The 22,116-nt window shown below is 37.1% G+C and overlaps 1 protein-coding gene across 1 annotated transcript; it reads left to right on the plus strand.

Moving 5' to 3' along the window:
* Positions 1-10: 10 nt before the first annotated feature.
* LOC136805329 (PHD finger protein 3-like) lies at positions 11-13,709 on the plus strand. Its single transcript, XM_067061920.1, has 23 exons — positions 11-261; positions 525-572; positions 800-875; positions 1,267-1,546; positions 2,208-2,329; positions 2,548-2,933; positions 3,157-3,275; positions 3,371-3,431; positions 3,772-3,973; positions 4,213-4,463; positions 4,673-4,789; positions 4,887-4,967; positions 5,054-5,101; positions 5,556-5,758; positions 5,968-6,033; positions 7,902-8,181; positions 8,417-8,606; positions 8,930-9,060; positions 9,310-9,519; positions 10,136-10,348; positions 11,055-11,265; positions 11,547-11,764; positions 12,540-13,709. The coding sequence occupies exons 1-23, from the start codon at positions 79-81 to the stop codon at positions 13,608-13,610; spliced, it is 4,767 nt and encodes a 1,588-aa protein (XP_066918021.1). The 5' UTR covers positions 11-78; the 3' UTR covers positions 13,611-13,709.
* Positions 13,710-22,116: the final 8,407 nt, after the last annotated feature.

Genomic DNA, 22,116 nt, shown 5'->3' on the forward strand with positions numbered 1-22,116 from the left:
TTCATTTCAGAATAGAAATTTATCAAACAATAAAAAGGTATAATTGGCAAAAAGAGAATGCAAATTTGATTTTAAATAATGTCTCCTCCCCTTGGCAAGCGAACTCCACAACAACCTTTACCTGAAGGTCGTCCAAAGCGACAAGCAGTATTGAACAGGAAAAGCAATGTGGACATTGCAAAGGGGTCAGCTCCAAAAAGCCCTTTAAAGAAAGTTATTCAAAAGGACAGTGAAGTTGCTGGTAAAACCAACACTAACAAGGTAAAATGCTCAAATGAATTTATAAAAGAAAGTATTGCAAAAAAATATCACCACTCACTTGCCTTTTTTTTTAAATCTTTCGTCTAAAATTGTTTTCTCTTACATTTTAAAGGTTAGAATTTTTGAGTCCTGAAGATCTTATAAACTTTTGAAGGTGACATTCACCAACCTCAAAGTTAGTCGGTCAACTTTTTAAAAAAGTGCACAACTTTCTTGGACAAGTCTTACAGCTGCTTCAGATTTTACTTTTTAATGATTTTAAGGAATCCCCCTTGAAGAAGATTGCAAAAATCAGCGAAGCTATAAGAAAGGTAATTTTCGTGTAGTCTTATGTAACTTGACTTATTTGTCATTTTTATGGTCTTTAAATCAGTAGTTGTGATGAGTATGAATGTTTTCAACATGTTTTGTTGTGATCTCTAAGTTATTCTATTATACTTGTGATCAGTTGTGACGTTCTGCGTCATAATTTGCTTTTCTTCTAAATTATAATCGAGTTGCTCATACTTACTAAAACAATTTCTCCATGCTTTTTCAGTCACCGCGAATCAAAGTGAAAGAGAAGGAATCAGAGGAAGATGAAAGCTCTACCACAAGTCCAACTAAAAAGGAAAGTATGTGTATTTTTCCTTTTGTTTCCTTCAAGATCACTGCTCATTCGATAATATAGAGTAATCTTTTTTTATTTTACCTACAAAACTCAAATAAAATCAATAGTCCGATTCTGAGGGACCTCATTTTCACCCACGACCAGCCATTTTTCTAAGATGAGGCAGAAAGAATATGTAAAGGATGATTTTGTAACACCTTTCTTAGTTCCAAGGCTTTCAGTGTTCCCGTTTGGACCTGCGCATTGTTTTGTTTTTGTTTTATTTCGTGGGTGAAATTATGTCAGTTAGCAACAGACAGCTTGCTTGAGATTTGGTTGAAGATAGTGCCTAGAACCTGCTAGAACTGGATTTTGCCGAATCATTCTATATTTCTAGTTTTTTTCATTCTTACCAGAAACGACAAAATCAAGTGCGACGAAAAGCCGAAAACGAAAGAAATCAGAATCAGCAGAGATTGAGGAGATCGAAGAAGAATCACAAGAGGAAGAAGAAGAAGCAATAGAGGGTGCGAAGGAGGAGGTTGAAGATGAGGGGGAAGATGAGGGGGAAGGATCCTCAGACGAAGAAAGCGTCCCCGATGATGGTGCTTTGGATGATGAAGAAGATTCCGATTTTGACCCCAATGACGATCCTGACAAACTGTGGTGCTTCTGCAAAAAACCTCATGGAAACAGGTTCAGATCTCTCTGTCTTGACAAGACTTCTTTTTAACTCTGTTTTTGTCTGTTTTATCGAGCAGCAAAAATGAAAAAGATCTGGGACACGACCTTCGAATGACCCTTATTCCTTTTATTTCATTATTCTTCCCTGTTATGAAATTTATTTATGTGCAGTATTTTCTTCCGACCTATAATACTATGGCAGGCGGTTCTGATGGCTGTCACTTATCTTATAGACCATGTCCAATGGATTGCTAAAGTTTCAAAAATAAAGAAAACATTCAACATTTCGGTGAACAAGCTTTGATCATCGATTTTAGTCAATTTGAGGGTGCTGATTTAGAATTTAAATGTTACCAAGCTTGAAACCCCGAAGTTTTTTCGTAATTTACAGTTTTTTTGTGTTTTCAGGCAAAGTTGTAAACACTGAAATTCATGGGGCGTCTTCAAAATAAAAAAATACCTATACTACGTGATAGAGCTCTTCAAACTGATCAAAAAAATGTATTAAAAGTCTCAACTTTTCTAGATCAAAAGTGGAACGTTTTGAGGGGACTGGCCGTGGTTTATTACTATCAGAATACCGGGTGGGCAGAATTATATAATATAAATTACCCAAAGAAAAAAGTTCAATGTCATTGCTGTGTAATTGTTGCATGTTCATTTGTACAACTAGGTTTATGATATGTTGCGATTCGTGCGAAGATTGGTTCCATGGTGATTGTGTTGCCATTTCCATGGCCAAAGGACGTGAGATGGAGAAAACTGGTGAAGAATGGTGCTGCAGAAGATGCAAAGGTCAGTAACCTCTACAAAAGAATTGTTTGATAGTTAAAGCTAAACCTATGGTTTTTTTGTACTGACCAGTACTGACTGCGCATTTTGCACTATGCTGCAGGTTCAATCTTAATGATAATTACCTCCCAATCCCTTTCAACGTCTTCACCTAATGATTCACATAAAGCAAAAAAGGACCTTATTATAAGTTAAATTAAAACTTGTTAATCTTTTTGAAGAGAAAGCGGCGAAAGAGGCTACACAAACAGAACAGTCAGAACAAGCTGAAACCAAGTTGGATGCAACACGTAAACCATTAGACCAAGCCACCTTAAGCAAAGCAAGAACGCTCTCCATCGATAGTATCAAGACCAACTTGGAGAAGAAGATCAAAGATAGAGCGCTCACTTTGTCAGTACCCGATCAATCGACCAATCAACCACTGGAAAAGGCTGAAGAAAAGTTGGAGAAAAAGAAACGCAAAGAATCAGCCAGTGGTGGCAACAGTTTTTCAGGCTTGCTCACTTTTGATCATGTACCTTCTTCAGTGAAGAAGGGTGAACACAGATCACCTCAAAAGAGGTTCCATATTCCCGATGAAAAAAAAATCAAACTCAAGTCTAAGGTCAGTTCAATATGAAGGCTAAATATTCGACAACAATTTATATTTCTTTTTGAAGCATCAAACCGGGATCAATAAACAAACTTTTCAACCTTCAATAATACCTTTCGATCGGTAACTTCTTTTTCGAAGTCACGTCCACTCGGACCAAATAAAATTGGTTTCTCGTCAATACTACAAGCAAATCATCCGAGTTTAATCAGGACTTGGACACGTTTTGTTTAAGGTACGCACAACTCCACAGCCGGCGAAGATTGTAGAACCAGTGAAACAATGCTTAAGAGAAGAATGTACCAATCCTGTCATGAAAGGATCCGTCTATTGTTGCAGAGAATGCATCTACAAGTAAGTGCTCTCTTTCTCCAATCTCAATATACACGCTTTTTATAAGCAGCACTCACTTGGGCCTTCCATTACAAACTTCGTCTTTTCTCTCATAGGTATTCAAACGAATGTATCAAACAATTCGAGCAGGACAGAAAGAAGAAAAATCCTACAGAGGTATTGAAATTTTGATCCCTTTTGAAGAGCTGCAAACTTGGTTCAGATACAAAATAACTAACTAACTAACTTTTGTGAATGGACTTGACCGTTTGAATTTATTGGGCAATAACATTTCTGGGAAATCACTGTTTAAGAGTTTAGCCCAAAATGGGAAAGTAAAAACTCAGACTCTAGATCTGTTTGTAACCGATTTTAATGGATGAAAAAGAATTGATTTTGTTTTTAATTAACATTTTTACTAGAATAAAAAGGCGACCGAATTGAAAATTAGAAACTGTTCCAAGTCGCCTCGGGCGATGTCTGAAACCGCTAGTTTTCTTTTAAATTCTACTCCTAGCCCACGACTCCACGAGCTAAAGGTTCGACTATCATCAGTCCAGCTCAGTCCAGTACTGATGTCTTCACTGAAACATCACAAGAAAGAATCGCCGTCTTCGAGAAGTCTTCAGGAAAAGTTGTTGCTGGAGTCATGGCGCCCACTAAAAAATACTTATTCGCTTGGCTTGAAGAACACCCTACTTACGAGGTCTTGAAATCTGGTAAGGGAATATTCAGTTCCTCAATCTGTGTGATTGGTTTTGAGTCAGGGATGGGTTGTCTTTGATTGTTTGAAAGGGGTAATGAATTGAAAAATGTAACAACAGACCCGGAGGTTTTGTTAGTTGATAATATAGTGAAATTGAGGATCATAAATATTTGTAATATGTGGCTTCTTTTTTAATAAGGTAAACACGTGTCTAATAAAAATTTTACGAAGTTTACTTGAACTTTTTTATAGGACTTCAAAAGGACATTAAAACGCCAAAGAAGAATCAGGACGAAAACGTTCGATTGAATGTTCGCAAGACGTTGAAAGATGTGTTGACTTCCAGATGTCAAGACTCCAACACTGCCATCAACGTCGAAGCCATCGGGTTCATCTGCAAGAAGGTGGAACAAGAACTGTTGAAGTCGTTCGGCGAGACCAATCAGAAATACCGAACAAAATATCGAAGCTTACTTTTTAACTTGAAAGATACAAATAATGAGGTGAGTGTGTGAGGTTTACTCTTTTGTAACACATCTAGTGAATCATTCTCCGTGACTTCCACGCCACCCTACATCATTACAATCAATGGTTGTCGCTCCTTTTTTACGACGACTTAAAAACATCATGTTCCTTATGTCTTATTCGAAGTGTGCATTTCAAAGTCGAAAAAAAACAGCAAACAAGCAAATTATTTTTCTCTCGTTCACAGGTGCTTTACAAGCGAGTGGTGTCTGGCGAGATTACACCTCACAAATTAGTCAACATGTCTCCTGAACAACTGGCAACTCCTGAACTCGCTGCATGGCGGCAGAATGAAAGTAAACATGTAAGAGGGCCGTTTCTTTTGCGTTGTTTAATACCCTCTTCCTCATCTTCTTTATGGAAAGCTGTTTTATTGATCCTTATTATAATTTCATTTTCAGAACATTGAGATGATAAAGAAACGAGAGGCAGATAACGCTGAAGTTCGAAACAAGTTTTCTGGAACGAAGAAAACACATAAGGTATGAAGTTAGTATAGCTTTTTTATTGCTAGGCTCTTCCGCTCTCTTTCTTACGTAGTGTTTTGTCATACTTTATTTTTTTTTAGGGTGAAGTGGAAATTGACGGAGAAAGTTCAAGCTTTGAGACTCTAAAGGTAAATCATTTTTAGAGTCTAGTGTGCATTACTATAGTCGCCATTATCAAGTTCAATGTCGAGACCTAGACATTGGGGTATCAGGTTTACGGAGTGGTCGATTTTGGAACCCTAAGGGAGGTTTCTTTTTCGATTTTTGGTTAATTTCACTAGCAAATCTTCTGGAAGCCCGACAGAAAATTACCTTAATTGTCAAATCCTTTCAGAGAGTTTTTCGAGATGTGAAAAGTTATCCTTAGCGCGCTTTCATACCCGTTACTCATTTCCCGTAACCCTTCAGCCAAAACACAAAGAACGGCTTCAAACCTTATTAGGCGCGGTTGACGAAACAATTATAAAAAATTGCCAGTCAATTCTACCGCGTCTATGCGAGAATCCGACCGGAATAGCTCTTCTCAACTGAATAAAAGACTAGTTGTCATTTTTTAAATATGATCACCTTTCCCTCTTTCAGACCAAACTAGAAGAAAGGCCTGCACGGGAACGTAAGATCTCGATCACAGAGGAGAACTCGGGGAAAGATTTGACATCGCTACTGAAAGACACAACAGATGAACATACTAAACATCTATTTGATTCCAACTGCAAAATTTGTACGGGTAAAATCGCACCACCTGGAGAAACACAGCTTTCAACTATTTCCACCACTTCATCAATGTGAGTACACTGACCAAGCTCTTTATACTTATTGAACTGATTTCATACGGAGAATGTATCGACCTAGTGTGTTTCGGGAAACTCATTTTCGCGGTAGACACCAAACATGCAAAAATCAGTTCGACAGAGAAAATTAGATCAGCTATAGTTAGTTTCTTTGAGGTCGTTCTATTTTACAGTGTTTTTGAATTTCTGTTTTTCATCACTAGAATTCAAGCGGCTCCCGAATCATCCATGCCTTCACCACAGATTGAAGATGATCTCAGTATCCTAAGGTACCATGTCGTTTGTTTTACACTCGTTTGTAATTCGTGGTTCTCAGTGCTGAGAGTTCAATTCAGGAGGGTAAATGGCTATGGTAATTTGACGGTAAATGGCATACTGTTCCATGTAAAAAACGCACAGAAACTTATCGAATTAAAGAATGTCGAATAGTGACGGTGACTTTCAAGCTAATCCAAAACGAGAGCTCTTCGGATAAGACTGAATAAGAGAAAGTCAAACTAGAGTGCATTTAAAGAGCCATTTTTTTAAGAGTCTTCAGGGTGTGATACCTCATCTTCTTGGATTTTGCTGAAATTTAGACCAAATGATCTATCACACAAGAAAATAAGACTCTGAAAATTTCACCTTGGTATCTCAAGTAGTTTTGCAAATATAGTGTCTCAAAGATAGGCTACTTAAGCGAAAATTGACCCCTAAAAATCATTAACTCTGGTGGGGAGCAGATTTTGAAAGTCAATGAATTTTCATTCAAGTACATTAGAAAGCTGATTTACAGTGGATTTCAAGAACTTTTTGTAGGGAATCAGAAAAAATCAAATTGAGTTTCCAAAATTTTCCCTGAAAATCTCTAGCACCTCCTGTAGAGGGCTTCAAACTTTAATGTAATCTGGGTTTGGAAGCACTTTTAGCTGGCTGCTGATGGTCCTTGGGACTTTTTTGAAGCAAACTTTTGACCTGGAGTGGTTTTCTGGTGGGTTTTGGCCACAAAAATACCATTTTTCAGGATTTTTATCTTTGCGTAACCGTCAAAAATGGCCGAAAAAATTGCTATTTTGGCAGACCTGGAGCAAAATTCAAGATGGCGTATCTTTTTAAGGCAGCACCAATTTTTTTTGAAACTTTCTGCAAGGATTCCTTAGTAGGTCTAGTTTATAGGCCTCAAAAAATCTCAGTGGGCTTTTGAAGTCTCTTAAAGATATGATCGATTGAAAATTTGCTTAACTTCGTTGTTTTCTCCCTCTTAAAATGTTAAATCAGGCCCACTTAAGGGCTCTAAAGGTTAATTTTTGTCAAAATATTGGTTGATCTTCTCTAGCCAACTAATCATTGGCATTAGGGGAACAACTGAAAAAGATTTCAGGTCATTTCCATCAACAGATGACATTTTATGACAGTTTTTTATTTTTAAGTACAGAATATGTAAAAAAATGAGACTGACATCTGGCCTTTCCTACCTTTCCAGGGCCTATATTTCCAGGAAAAACCTCAACCTTTCACAGTTTGGTGAATATTAATCTTAAAGATAAGCAGTTTAATTCAACTTAATGGGTTTAACAGTACTCAATTCCTACTCAAAAACTTTTTAGACTCATTCAGAAATCCTACTTTGACAACAATTTGCGCTTTACCGCAAGTCCAAGTGTTGTGATTAGCTTTAGACAGTCCAATATCTCTATATTAGTGTACACTAACAGTCTTACTTGTTGACTCTTAAGCAACATTACTAGGATTACCACTGTAAATCAGCTTTCTAATGTACTTGAATGAAAATTCATTGACTTTCAAAATCTGCTCCCCACCAGAGTTAATGATTGCCTATCTTTGAGACACTATATCTGCAAAACTACTTGAGATACCAAGGTGAAATTTTCAGAATCTTATTTTCTTGTGTGATAGATCACTTGGTCTAAATTTCAGCAAAATCTAAGAGGGTCAGGTATCAGATTTTCTTTATTCTGAAGATTTTTTAAAAAAATGGCTCTTCATTAACTGTTCTTTTAAACTGGTCTAGGAAACTTGTTTCTTTTACTTCCTTCTTGATTGGACAGAACTATGGAAACTATGATTTATGTCAAAGACAACTGCTTTTTGTCTCATCATATATCAGCTCTTTTTAGCTCTGTTCAATTTCTTTCAGCTCACCGCCCTCACCAGAAGACAGATCCATTTCTCTCACGCCCACTTCGCCTGGACCGTCAAAGGTGCCGCCTTCTGCTCGTAAGCAACCTTCAGTGTGGCGTGGTTTTGTAGCAATGAACAAAGTAGCGCGTTTTGTATGCACCGCTTACGCTGTATCTGGTAGTTGTGACAAGCTGATGGAGATCCTACCAGACACCATTAATGTCTGCGGGCGAATCCCGCCCAATCAAGTTTGGGAATATCTTGGGCAAATGAAAGAAGGACGCAAAAACCACAAGGTGTGATTTTTAAAAGAGAGTTTGCTTACTTTCTTTACATTACAAGAGATTTTCTCTTCTCCTTTGATCTTTGTCTTTCGCTGAACTTTTACTTGGGCTTTTGAAATGGTTATGTATTAAATTATGAATATATACACGATGACATTTTGTCTTCTTAGCCTCTATGTCTTATTAGGAAAGTGTTGTAGCTAAGAGGTTTCATGTCTATACTTTACTTTCTTCTTTTTTGCCACAGTATATAGATGTTATTCGTTTCGAGATGTCGTCAGATGAAGAGAAGACCGGCTACATCAAGTTGTACAGTTACTTCTACTCGCGAAATCGTGTTGGTGTAGTGGGCAATTGTTACTCCGGTGTGAAAGATATGTACATCCTTCCTTTGGCTTCTCACGATCCCATCCCTGAAGAACTCAAACCATTGCCAGGTCATCATTTCTACCTTTAAGGATACAATGCACATTACACACATGGTGAAATTTCCCAACCTTTAGATGACCAACTAAGGTCGAGTTGATTTTATTTGAAACTGGATTTTTGTAGCGCTTCAGGAAAATTCTTAGGCTGCATGCATCCCCAAATTAGTTTTGATATATCAAAACTTATCAGAGGGGATGTGTGCAGCCTAGAAAATTCTAATAAATTCGGTTTGCGCAATTTAGTTTAAAGTAATGAAAGTAAATGTTACAGAACAATTTTTGAAGAATGTTTGCCAAACTCTTTCAAACACTGATTTCCGTTATCTTTTCAGGCCTCCCGAAGCCAAGGCCACACATGTTAGTGGGTATCATTGTTCGCTTGAAGAGCAAACTGAAAGAAGATCCCACGCCTCTTTCTTCACCTGAAAATCCCGTCCCCAAGAAGAAAAAGAAAAAGAAGAAGGTCAATTACATTTTCATCTTTGCATGTCTCTCATTTCAACATGCTGAAAGAAACGATTTGAATTTCACCAGCCCTGAAGGGATTTCCAATTACTGAAAGGAAAAATCATGCAATGTTTATTATGATTGTCGAGCTCGATCAAACAGATGTTTTCAAATTTCTATTCTAAATTCTCATGATGAAAATCTGTGCAGAGGTCCTGAATTAACGTTAAATGATCAATATAACCGATGAAACATTGTTCTTTAGGAGAAGGAGCAGCTGGAAAAGGAGAAGATAGAGATTGAAGCTCAAAAGAAACTCATTGACATCATCTTCAAGAACCGTGCGTCGGGCTTGGCTACACCGAGTACTGAAACCTCTTCAAACACACCCGAAGGCGTCCTCCTTGATATTGACCCTGTCAAATTATTGGGTGAGCTGAAAAGCTCGGCTCCTACTACCGTCTTGGCCAAAGCCGTAAGTTCATGTCACACCTCCTATCGGCCTTTTCATAAATTAAAGTCTGTCTCAATTTAATCTGCAGTGAAAACAAAATAGCCTGTAACCTTTGATAGAATTCGAATTAAATATCGGTTTTATGCTTGTTGAAAAGACAAACAGGAGTGGAATATTATTAAAAAGAAAGAATTCAACAAAGTTCAGGGGAAATGATTGAAAATGAAGAGGAATAAAACAACTCCTTCAATAACATTTCTATAATAATCATTTTCACGCCAGTCATTCTTTGATCTTAGAACATCATCAATGCAAAAAGAAATCGTGTCCAAAGTTTCTCACTAATCGAAATTAAAAATCAACAACAAACGACAAAACGTAATATCTTTTCAACGAGCTCAAAACCGCTGTATAATTCGTGTTCTAATAAGCGTTGTAGTAAGTTGAAATTGTTATGAGTTAAGAGGTGTAAGTTTTGTTGAACTTAACAAATAACTTAATCAATCAGTTTCAAGACTTTCTACTAACTTTTTTAATATTTGAGACGATTAGTCTTTATGTTTCATTAATTGCACGTATTGGATCTGTTTGGATGTGCACTTTCTGGTTTACATAAGTAATGATGATTTTCGGACAGGTGGAGGAAGAGCAGACACCGGAGAAAGACAAGAACGATAAGAAGGATGTTGTGGAAGAAGGAGGAGAAGTAGTTGCCATGGAGATCGAAGAAGAACAAATGGCTTTGATGAAGAAACAACAAGATGAAATTGACCAATTGAAAGCTCAACTCAATGATGAAGTCGTTCAGATACCCGACCCTCAACAAATGGCTCAATCGCTCAGTACCACGGTAAGCCTTTCGCACAGCTCTTGATAGACAGAGGGGATTCATTTAGAGGATGGAAGTACTTTCAGACCTTTCTTCAGACCCTCCAGTGAATTACCAAATTGACTTATCCCTCTTTAAAGCCAATCTATAAGTATATTAAGGTGTGTGCAAAAGCAATGGAAAATTTTTCTTTTACCAACCAAAGTGTAGACCATTCGTTTTAATTCGTATTCGACACTTTCAACATCAATACCGGCCAACACGTTCCAAATTGATGGTTTATATTACAGTATGTAATTTTGGACATTCTAATGTCAAATAGAACAATGAACCAGCGTAATGCATACTATTTTGTTTTGATGATTCTTGGTAGGGATTAACCTCCCCTCACCTTCTAAGCTGTCAATCTGGTTTTGATCAAGGATCACCCTGATACAACACACATCTTGCCATACCATGTTTACCTTTTTTTTGCACTAATAAGCATCGTATGGAACTAAACATTAGTTCTGTTGTTCTGTCACTGGAAAACTTTTTCGGGACAAAAAGATTGACGAGTCTTGGAATCTGTCTGTAAGTGGATTGATGGTATAGCTGTGGGATGTAAATAATGGTCTTTATGATGCTCAATCAAAACAATGCTGTCGATTGCAGTAGAAATATTAAGGGAGATCAAAGTACAAGTATATGAGTTGTTTATCTTTCCACCCACCACTGAAATGTTTAGATTTCAAATGAGATGGAAACGTCTGCTGAAGAAGAAGCCTTGCAATCAGAAACAGAGCCGAACGAAGAAGTCATGGACATCAAACACGCCGAGAAAGATGGACAACCTTCGCCAAGTAAAGCAATAGTGCGCCAAGAAGGAGAAGAAGTCCAAAAAGAACAACAAATCATAGAAGTGACCGAACATAAAGCAGAAAAAACGCAATTGAGTTGTAAGTGTGTCTTCCCGACCTTTTAACTTTTTATAGAGCGCTTTGGAAATTGGTGACTTTAATGGTGAAGAGCAACTTTGCGCCTCTTTTAACCATTTAATCTTGGTATACGTATATAAGGTATATAGGATATTTTTGTAGTGTACCTTTTTACCGGTTCAAATTAAAGCTTAGGCAAATAGAACATCTTAGAATCTTCCCCTATCTTGCTTCCATTGTGCTCCATTGTACATATTCTTCAGTAAGAAATTGAAGATGATCCGCTAAAATTTCTTTTTCAGTCGACGTCAGCGAGATTCCTTTACTTGGAGTTAAAGATGACGAAATGGCAGATGTGCCCACCTCCAAAGAAACTGAAAAACCCTCTTATTCAAAAACTCCATCAATTGAAAGTATTTTAGCCCGTGACAAATCTGACCAATCACAGCCGTCTGATGATGATTACGTCCTTAACTTGATTGAGACAATCGAGATCCCCACGCAAAACAAGAAGCCAAAGGTATAGTGAAAATAGAACTATCTGATTTTTTAAAGCGTTTAAATTCTTTTCATCTTTGCGCAAATAAAAAAAGAAAAGTTGTCGAAAAAGGCGCTTGATTGTCATGAGGTGAAAATTTTGTAGTGACGTCATCGGTATAATTTTTTTAGTTTGTGTGTAAAAAGCATTTTTAGGCTTAACTTTAAAATACCCTGAATGCCTGGTTTGAATTATGGTTAAATAAATAAGCAAACTAAAGATTCAAAAGGCAGGAAAGATCAATTATTGATAAAATTCCCCAAAACACCTGGACAACCTAAAAAGCTTCCAAACCTTGATAGTCGGTATCAAAGAAAATGAACAAATGGACTGGTAAACTTAAAAACAAATAAAACCTTTCCAGCGTTTGTTCATACCCAAAGTTGAGTGCAGCATTGAAAATATTTCATAAATCGACAAAAGATATCGAAATATAGCAGGGCACTTTTTAATCTAGAACTTAAGAAATGTGAAATATTTTCATTGCACAAACAATGAAAAACTAGTTACGGATGTAAGCAGTATCATACAATCAGCAATTTTTGTAACAATGGGGAGGAGTTATCTTTCTTGAGAGCAATTCACCTTTCTTAAATTTTCGGGCAAAAATTGATTTACAACTTTTTGAATTTGTTTCAGTGTTTTAAAAGTTATCAATGCTTTTGAAGTCAAACTTTACCTTGGAAAATGTCAAACAACATTGTTCTTCCTTTCTCCTTTTCATTGGTAATAACCAATCGCCTCTTTTTCATTCTAGCTACCACTGGATTCATTGAAAGAACCCAAAGTTGAGAAGCCAGCGCTACCTGCCATTCAATTACCGTCTACCGAAAGAGCGAGTCGTAGGATGTCATCCACAGCTAGTGATCTAGCTTCCTTTCTCACAGAAGTTCCACCAAAGGTACCTCTGCCGCCTAACATCAAGTTACCGCCTGGGGTACCATTCCCACCCCTCCCTCCACCCATCCCACCGGAACATCAAAGAAACATGGATAGGCCGAAAGATAAGTGGGAGAGGGGGCCTGAGAGAACACACAACCATCCACGTGAACAGTATAATCCTTCCGATGAACGCTTTCCTCTCAGAAAAGAGCAACACCCTGTTTTGGAAGAACGAGAGAATTTGCGTCATGGGGAGTGCAATGAAAGAGTTTCGGACCCAAGAGCAAACCAAGCTCGTTCCAACCGAATTCCTCGACAGCTAAGAGAAGATTCGCATTTCCCCAACAATCCGCCAACTAGCAAGCCTTTTCGAAACGAGCGTTTTCCAATTCAAAATCAGAGGGCGCACCAAGAACCTCCGCCAAACTTACAACCTCACCGGGCACCAGATTTCCAACAACGGTCAAACGAACGAGAACATTTCCAACCTAATCCACAACATCAAACAGAGCAACCGCCACGACAACACAATCAACCATTCACACCGCGACCCAACAACCAAGCCATGGGAAGACCACCTTTTAATGAACATTTTGAACAGAACAGACCACCTGCTAATAGAATGCAAACCCAACAAAATTTTAATCATCGCCAACCACCGCCCAATATACGACCTCCATTCTTTAGAGGGTTTCCAGATCAAGGGCCGAGGTTCCCAGGTCCTCCGCCTCCCATGCCTCGTGGTCCAGCACCCTCTACCACAGGTAATCGTTTTGGACAACCAGCTGACAACTTCTTCCATAATAATAATGAACTCCCTTTTGATGGCAATCGAAACGATAATTACGGTCACCCTGGCAACCCCCACTTCCGCCCTCAACAACAGCACAGGCCTCGCTTCCATGGCAATAATAACAAGAGGCGTCGGGGTCAGAACTATCGATAAATTACCGCCAGTCTTCATCTTTTTATCAATCTTTTATTATTTTATTGTACAAAAGTCTTATTTTGTTTATTCCAAAAACATTAATATCTGTCCCGAGAACTTTTTCTTCTGTCCCTTTTCTGTCTATAAAAACTTCCTTATAGGCCAAATAAAATTTGATGAAAATTGAAAGTTTACCGGCGTAGAAATTGAACTTTAATTAATTGAACTCTTGAACTATTTTGGCTATTTATTTGATTTCTGAGTGTGCCAAATTACATTGCATGGATGGGTGTCAAAAATTCGCGTGCCCGTGCATTCGTTCCCTCGTAATTGTGTCGAGGGCTACAGGTAAATCCACTTCTTTCGTAAGTAAAGGTTTCTAAGATAAATAACTTCTAATAAGCGGAAACTAACCCTCTTCTTCCACGGTGCTCGCTAATTGTCTAGACGTTCTACCAAACCAATTTGAGGGAGATTTCGTAAGCTTACCGAAATTCTGAATCTTATAGTGAGGGTCAATCAAAATGAAAAGTACATTGTACTCTCCGAAAAATCAAACAGAGTTGGACCTTCAATTATGCATCTGAGAGTGACGCGGTCTTAAATCATTCTCACTGGGTCTCAGAGATAGAAAAGTATAGCCGAAAATTGTTACTTAGTACAAGCAAATTAGCGAATTAACCTGTCTGATATGTCCGTATCTTTTTTTTCGTCAATTCCTGTAATACCGTACTAAAAAAAGGCCAATCTCGTCACATCGTTAAAGTACATCCCCCCCCCCACGTGTCAAAATGTTTTGCATACGACGATCCCAAAATAACTACAGGGGGGTCAGTGTACTAGAAAGCGGCATGTATGTGTACTACAAGGTATTTTTCAAAACTTGACACCCACCCACCCCTGAAGTACACCATACTACATGGAAAAATCCCAAAACCACCCCATACCCCCTATTTACTACCGGGTAGTACCTGGAAAAAAAAAAAAAACCACCCCATACCCCCCATTTACTACCGGTTACTACCTGGAAAAATCCAGAAAAATAGAGAAACTTTTTTCCGAAAATCGGAAAATCGGGTAAACATTTTCCCAAAAATCGGGAAATCGGGAAACCTTTTTTTGGAAAATCGGGAAATTGGGAAAAAATTTCTCAAAAATCCAAAATGCGTGAGAAATCAAACTTTTCAAAAATTACGTGAGACCATGTGGAAATGCATGAGTCTCACAACCAATGCGTGAGAGTTTGCACCTCTAATATACGAATGTTGAATGTTTGAATTCAAATGTTCGAATGTTTACATTGACTCGATAAACCTTTATTTATCAGTGGGATCTGGTAGGATTTCAATTCATTCCAAGAAGTTTGGAAGAATGATCTTGGACAAACTTGGCTTGATCAATTTATAATAGAACAACTTTACATTTCTATATTTTAGCAGATAATTTCTGAACCTTTATATTTCCACACTGTTAACATCGATTTTGGACCCAACACCCCTATTTTTGTTACACAGGTAGTAAAAATCAAAATCGATTTTGGACCCAACACCCCAATTATAGTACACAGGTAGTACATGACAAATTTTTTTCTCAAACACCCTCCCACCCCGGGATACATGCCACCTTCTGGTACACTGACCCCCCTGATAACTACTCAAAGATCTGACTTTAGGAAAAAAGTAGTTTCAGGTTAACAAGATAATGTTCTCTAATAGTCTTCAACTTAAGGCTTGGGGACACGAGAAGTTTTTTTTGCGTTGGTGCAATGCAACATGCTCCATCCCACTAACACAAGAAAAAATTGCGTGTCCCATGGCTCTTTTCATTTTCTTATGGGACAAAAAGGGAGAGAAATACCCAAAAGACACGCTGATTTAGTCTCTGGGACAAAAGTGAGAGACACACAAATGTTATTAAATATGTTCTCGATTTCACTTTTGTTGGTAGAAGGAAAAATGGGGTGGAGACACGAGAAAGCGTTACAGGTTGGTGGGATGAAGCATATTGCATTGCACCAACGCGAAAAAAATTTCTCGTGTCCCCAAACCTTTAATCGAGCGCTCTTTCCAGCTACTGTAACCCCAGGGGGATACTAGGGCAAAATGGGTTACGGGGATGCACCGCTGGTCAGGGTACCTTTCTTTAACCTCCACGAGTCCCAGGTAGGGTCGCAAAAACACGAAAATAGAAAATTCAGTCCCTCGTAGGGTGCCTCTTTTGGAAATTTTGGGGAAAATTTGAGAAAGTTTTGGAATTTCAGCCTCCTTCAGGGTCACTTTTTTCGAAAATTTCGGCACATTTTTGAAAAAAACGAGTCCCACGTAGGGTCCAGTTTTCGAACCTTAGCGGAGCACCCTCGTCGGTCGGCAAGGGTAGTACTCCCCCCCGGGACTGTAACGATCCTAAAATGTAGTTTTTCGCATTCGTGCGTTTCTTCAATAACCCTCCTTTCCTATGGAGCTCAACGATGAGCTCAACAAAGCAATGCTAATTCTCTTGGGGAAAACAATGCTAATTCTCTTGGGGAAAGCAATGCTAATTCTCTTGGGGATTTTACTTTTGAGAAACAACTTTCAAACGAGGTTTTAAGCAATCAAACTTCCAATCAATTTTCAGAACTTTAGTGACAGTTATATTTTTTTCATTAAATCGGATTCATTTGATTGGCTCATTGTATAATGACTTTCTTCGACCAATCAAAAGAAGCCAATCTTTAATGAAGCGTTTGGGTATTTTAGATAAATTCGTGTGTTGATATCTCACCTGTTGCTTTTTCTCAACATTTGTTCAGAAGAAGCAACGTTCTGATACATATATCGTATTATCAACGTCAAGTTATCAAGAAGAAATTTATCAAGATGGCAAGAGCATTATTAGCCAGAGAGCCGTTTGCCTTTTTTTGGAGAGACGTAAGATTTAGTTTTTCATTTTAAAAATAAGTTATACATCCTTCCTTTTCCAGGTCGTGTGATTTTCGTTTTGACCCCAGGGGTGGGGGGGGGGTACTTAGGCAAATGGAGGGTACGGTATGTGCCGCCCTTAAGAGTACCTTTTTTGGACTTCCAAAGTCCCGCTAAGTGTCGGAAAAATCAGAAAATCTAATTTCAGTCCCACTAAGAGACGGAAAAATAGGAAAATTTCAACTTTTTACCCCCTGAAAGATCGAAACTTGGTCAAAATTGGTCAAATTTGTCCTGCTTCCTGCTAAAGGTCGTAAAATTCCCAAAACTTCCCTTTGTTTTCTCCTTTTTAGTCCCGGTAAGGGTCCAAAGTTCGAAAGTCGGGTGGCATCCTCCCTCAGCTCGCAACCCTAGTACCCCCCTTGGGTTTTGACCCGAATTAATTTTGATCCCTAGCAATTTTTAGATACGCTTTGAGAAGGTTGGCAAACGATATCATCCACCAGGATACATCCTGTCTTATTTTCCCCCTATTTTCTACTTTCCTATCTTCTATCCTGATTTTCTGACTTTCTCTATTGTTTCTAACTGTTTTCTAAGTATTTTTCTGAAATTTGACCGTACCGGTGAAATTGGTCTCAGACCCCGGCTCGAACCACCAAATTTTTTTTTTGTTTTTTAATTAGTAATTAATTATTAAATTAAAACGTTACAATATATAAATTGCTTAAAATACGTAGAGCTAGGAAATTCAAAGTTAAATAAAAAAATAATTGAAATCACGACACAAACAAAACTGAAAACTGAATCGAAAACTGTCGAACTAGCACAACCTAGCGGGTCATGCCAAACACTGGGTGAAAAGCTGTCTTCGGGAATTTTCCAAATTTGGAAAATGTCATATTTCCTGAAATTTCCATAAAAAAAAGTCGTATTTCCTGAATTTTCGAAATCTGACCTTTTAATTTACAAAAAGATCTGAAAGCTGATATTTTCAGATATTTCAAAATTTGAAATTTCACATTTTATGGTCTTCTAGAATTCAGGAAATGTGAGATTTCTGAGTCGTAAGAAACATTTAAAAGATGAACTTTCCAAGATTTCCAAAGAAAAAAAAAGTGACATTTCTCATAATTTCAAATGTCAAGATATCCGAAATTTTGCAATGTCAGAAAGACCATGAAAGATCACTTTCCCAAATTTTTCAAAATGTCATATTTCCTGAAGTTTTCACAAAAATAGTCGTATTTCCTGAATTTTCAAAATCTGACCTTTTAATTTACAAAAAGATCTGAAAGTTTATATTTTCACATCTTTCAAAATTCGAAATTTCACATTTTTATAGCGCTTTTTAAAGTTCAGGAAATTTCAAATTTTTAGTCGCTAGAAAGACTAAAGATGAATTTTCAGAGATTCTTAAAAGGATTTTTCGCTCTTAAAGGGTTGAAATATTGAGGAAAATGCCCACTGTATGACATGTAAAGGGTATGAATTTCACCAATTTTTCAGAGCATTCCTAAGATCACAAAAATGGAAAAAGATTCTTTCAAATGTTGGTCACGACTCAGCAAATTTTGTGAGAAACGGTCGAAAATTCAAAGTTTTTCTAACAAAAAAGGTTGAATAAAATATATTCAAATAAAAAGTGTTTCTTTCCTGTTATTATTCCTTATATGGAAGTAATTGCTCTCCTTAAGACTTTATTTTGAACTATCTTTGCTATGACGTAAATCGCTTATTAGATTTGTTTATTATTTTCAACAAAAGAGAGCGAAAGAAAGAAAAATGTGGTTTATTATCTTAAATCAATAAACATAGTGTTGAGCCAATTATATGAGAGTATTCAATCATGTGACATTTGAGCGAACATGTGAAAAATTTCGATTTTATTTTTTTCTCGAAAGTTCTTTGTAAGATGAAGTTGTGTGTTGGTTATGAATTTTTAACTTGTAAAATTATATATTTTCTTATCATTTAATGCTCGATTTAATGTTTTGATTTTCTTTTCAGAAAAAACAATACTTGAAATGGAAACAAATTCAGTCACAAACAATGCAACCATGGAATCATTCTACTGTACCTTCAAGACTTTTAATTGAAGCCTTTGCTCGAAGAAATATTGTTGCAATCGGTAAATTAAATTGAATTCTTTTGGATTTCCAATGGACAGAGTATTGATACATTACGCTTCAGAATGACAGACTTTACCATTCAGATCAGTGGCTTGAAAACTTAATTAAAACTCATAACTCCTTCGCTCCCGACATAAACTTGTAGAATGGGTAAACTAAACATTCATCGGAAATCTCAGAAATCACAGTTTTAATGATACACTCAACAGATTATTGTACACAAAATTTCAAATACTGTATGCAAGGTTCTAATAACTAGACCCGACAGGAATTAGATTGATGGTGAGATGGTGGATTTGATGGATTTTTTATACAATTAATATCACAGAATATCATAGCTTTTTTTATCTTTGTGCTTTGAAATGAAACATGTTAAATAAATATTTAATGTTATGCATTATTTGTTGGTTTGCCATTTTTTGTATCCTTGTAGCGTCCACATAGTAATTTGAAGCTTTTTAAAACCTATTAAAAGATGATAATAATTAAAAGGAATACCAGGAAATATGAAATTTCCAAGTTATGGGAATTTAGCGAATGTCACATAGTGGCGTTTCCAAAATTGGGAAATTTGACATTTCCATTCCTCAAGAAATCCCAAAAAAGATGAATTTTAAAACATAAAAAAAGATCAGGAAATTTGACATTTCAAAGTCTGGGAATTTAGCGAATGTCACATAGTGGCGTTTCCAAATTTTGAGAATTTGACATTCCCATACCTTCGGAAATACCAAAAAAAGTGAGATTTCCAGACATTTTTAGGTCTTTTTTGGTATTTCCAATGAACTGGAAATTTCGGTTTTCACCCAGTGAAACTCAAAAGCATAAACAAAAGCAATGGTAAATACGGTGAAAAAATTAAGTACTAAAATCTATGAAAAGCTAACATTTCAAAATATTGTTATTCAATAAGTCAATCTCATCAAACCTAAGGTTTGGTTTAAGTGTTCGTGTGCCTCGAATACATGTTACAACTGATCTCGTTAAAGCAAACGAAATTTTTGTTCTGATCCAATTTTTGGTTTGAGACGCGTGAGAATCTGTCTTATCAGCTAGTAGATTAGCTAGCGCTCCAAAGAAGTGCTCAGCCTCTACACCCATTCCACCATTCATGGAAAATATCAACGGAGTGAATGATCCATGATCAACTTTGATAATTCGTTCGTTGTAGTTTCTCTTTTTTTCCCGTTCGTTTGACGCAAAAGCGCTTTTGAGACTTTGGGCTGTGTATCTCAGAGCATAGGCGTTGAATACCTTTACATCAAAAAATGCTCGTTGTCCACGAACCCAAAAGCCTCCAGCACTGATGTCAGCTCTCGCGTTGTCAGTCGTGATCGCACCTTTGTTTAAACGTTCGCCAGTGATCGGCTCCAACATTGGTTCGATAGCGACATCATGTGTCACTTGATTCAACATTTGAGCAATTGTATCCCTCAAAGTGTTGCGCCGTTGGTAGATGAACCCTCCTTTAGGGCAGGAAAGTGCATGCTCGACAGAGAACGACTTGCCACATGCACATGTCGATGGTGCTTCATGTTCCATCTGTATCGGACGGCAATTGCGTCGAAGAACTCTCTTTTTGATAGGTTGAAATTTTCAGATTTCAGGGGTACAGTGGTCAACCAATTGGATGCACCTTTTGCTTGAGCAAGATCGTTCGCTTTCAGCTCTTGACGTGTCATTTCTCTGCGGAGATTTTCGAGGATGATTGTTCTTCCTTCTTTCCGTTTTCTCTTGATCTCAGACTTTGCTGCCCTGTTGTCAACTTCGTACACTGGTTTCTGTTCGATGATGTCTTGGGAGAACTTCATTGTAAGTTCTCTGGAGTTTTGAAATTCTTCCTTCGCCAGAGATGATAAGATGGGTATGGCCAATCCTCCCATACGCACCGGTAGTGACAAGAGTAGTCTTTCTTCGGTGCTGCAGTGATGGTTTTCAGTAATTGAACCACCAAATGCAAGCAACCTTGGTATACAAACCCGACGCCTAACCGCTTGCGCCACCGAGACACGGCAGAATACTGTCATTCACTAATACTTATAGCGTGTAATTTACAGACCTTTATCAAGAAAGCTCCCAACCCTACCGGTGCCCCTACAAGGATCCCTACGGGATCCTAAGTTAGGTCACAGGGTACATATGCCCCTAAGAAGGCCTTCGGCCTTATATTGTGACTCTCGAGCTCCAACCCTAACCCTAACTGATAATAACCGAACCCCCGTCTAGGTCCGCAGATTGAAAAATTTCACTTACATCCTGGTGGATGATATCGTCTGCCAACCCTTTGAGAAACAAGCATTATTTAGATTTCCTATGTGCTCAATTTTTTTGGGAAATTTTGCCAAATTTTAATTTTGGAATTCTAGAATTTACTAGAAATATGTTATAAAGTGCTTCGGGATTAATTAAAGCGTTTTATATTTTATGGAGTTTGAAGTATATTTTGCATCTTTGGGACTTTCTACAGATATTTAGAATTATTTGAATCAATATTTCGGAATCTTTTAAGATACGAAAATTCTTCTGGATTTACTAACAATATTTTTGGTAATTTGCATCGTGAAAGTTTTTTGAATTTTAGTGATTTAAAAAATATTTAAATGGGCTGATTGGACTCCTTGAGATTGTAAAAATGTTTTAGAGTTTTTAAGAATTTTGGCATTTTGCGTTATACTTAAAACATGATTTTGTTTTTTAGTAATATCTCTGTGAAACTTTTATATTTTGGAGTCTTAAGGATTACATTCTAATGAGCGTGGAATGTAGTAATGTTTTAGAGCTATTTTTGGTAATATAGATGCTGAGTTTTGGTTTTTAAAATAAATTTAAATTTTGTGATTTCAGATTTTTTAATAACATTTTGGGGAATTTAGGGTCTCGGAAATTTTTTATGGATTCTAAAGTTTTGGTAGATGTTAAAAATTGAACTTTTAAAATCCTAAAAAATGTTCGAACTTTTCGGTCTTTAATATTATGGCGATTATGGATTGGAGTTTTAATTTTGATTTAATTTTTAATTTCCAAACTTCCTAAAATCTTTCGTGGGCAAAAAGTTGTTCTAAGGATATGTAGCTTCATTCGGGGTTACTTTCATGAAGTTGCCTTCATCGCCTTTAGATTACAAAAGATTTCCTGATCTTCGTTTTATTTATATATCAGAAAGTCACAATATAAATCTTTTGCATCTTATTCTACCAGGGTAGCATTTTGCCTTTTTCAGATCAGACGAAATTTTACAACAAACCTTATCTCTCTGCTCAAAATGCTCACAGGGTATGACAGGTGACATTTGGCACTCGTATTTTGAGCCACTGAGCAAAATTTTGCGACATTTCGCGATTTCCAGTGTAGGAAATTTCCATTAGAGCGTAAATTTTTTTTCAAAACATATATCTAGGTATCTCTTTGCATACAAGCTTCAAATCGAGCGATTGATGGATGCTTGTTTCGTTTGCAAATAGATTTTCCAACAATTCTGCTTGTTTGTCAAAA

Source organism: Clytia hemisphaerica, unplaced genomic scaffold, assembly GCF_902728285.1.
Source record: "Clytia hemisphaerica strain Z4C2 unplaced genomic scaffold, Clytia hemisphaerica genome assembly, whole genome shotgun sequence".
NCBI lineage: Eukaryota > Metazoa > Cnidaria > Hydrozoa > Leptothecata > Clytiidae > Clytia > Clytia hemisphaerica.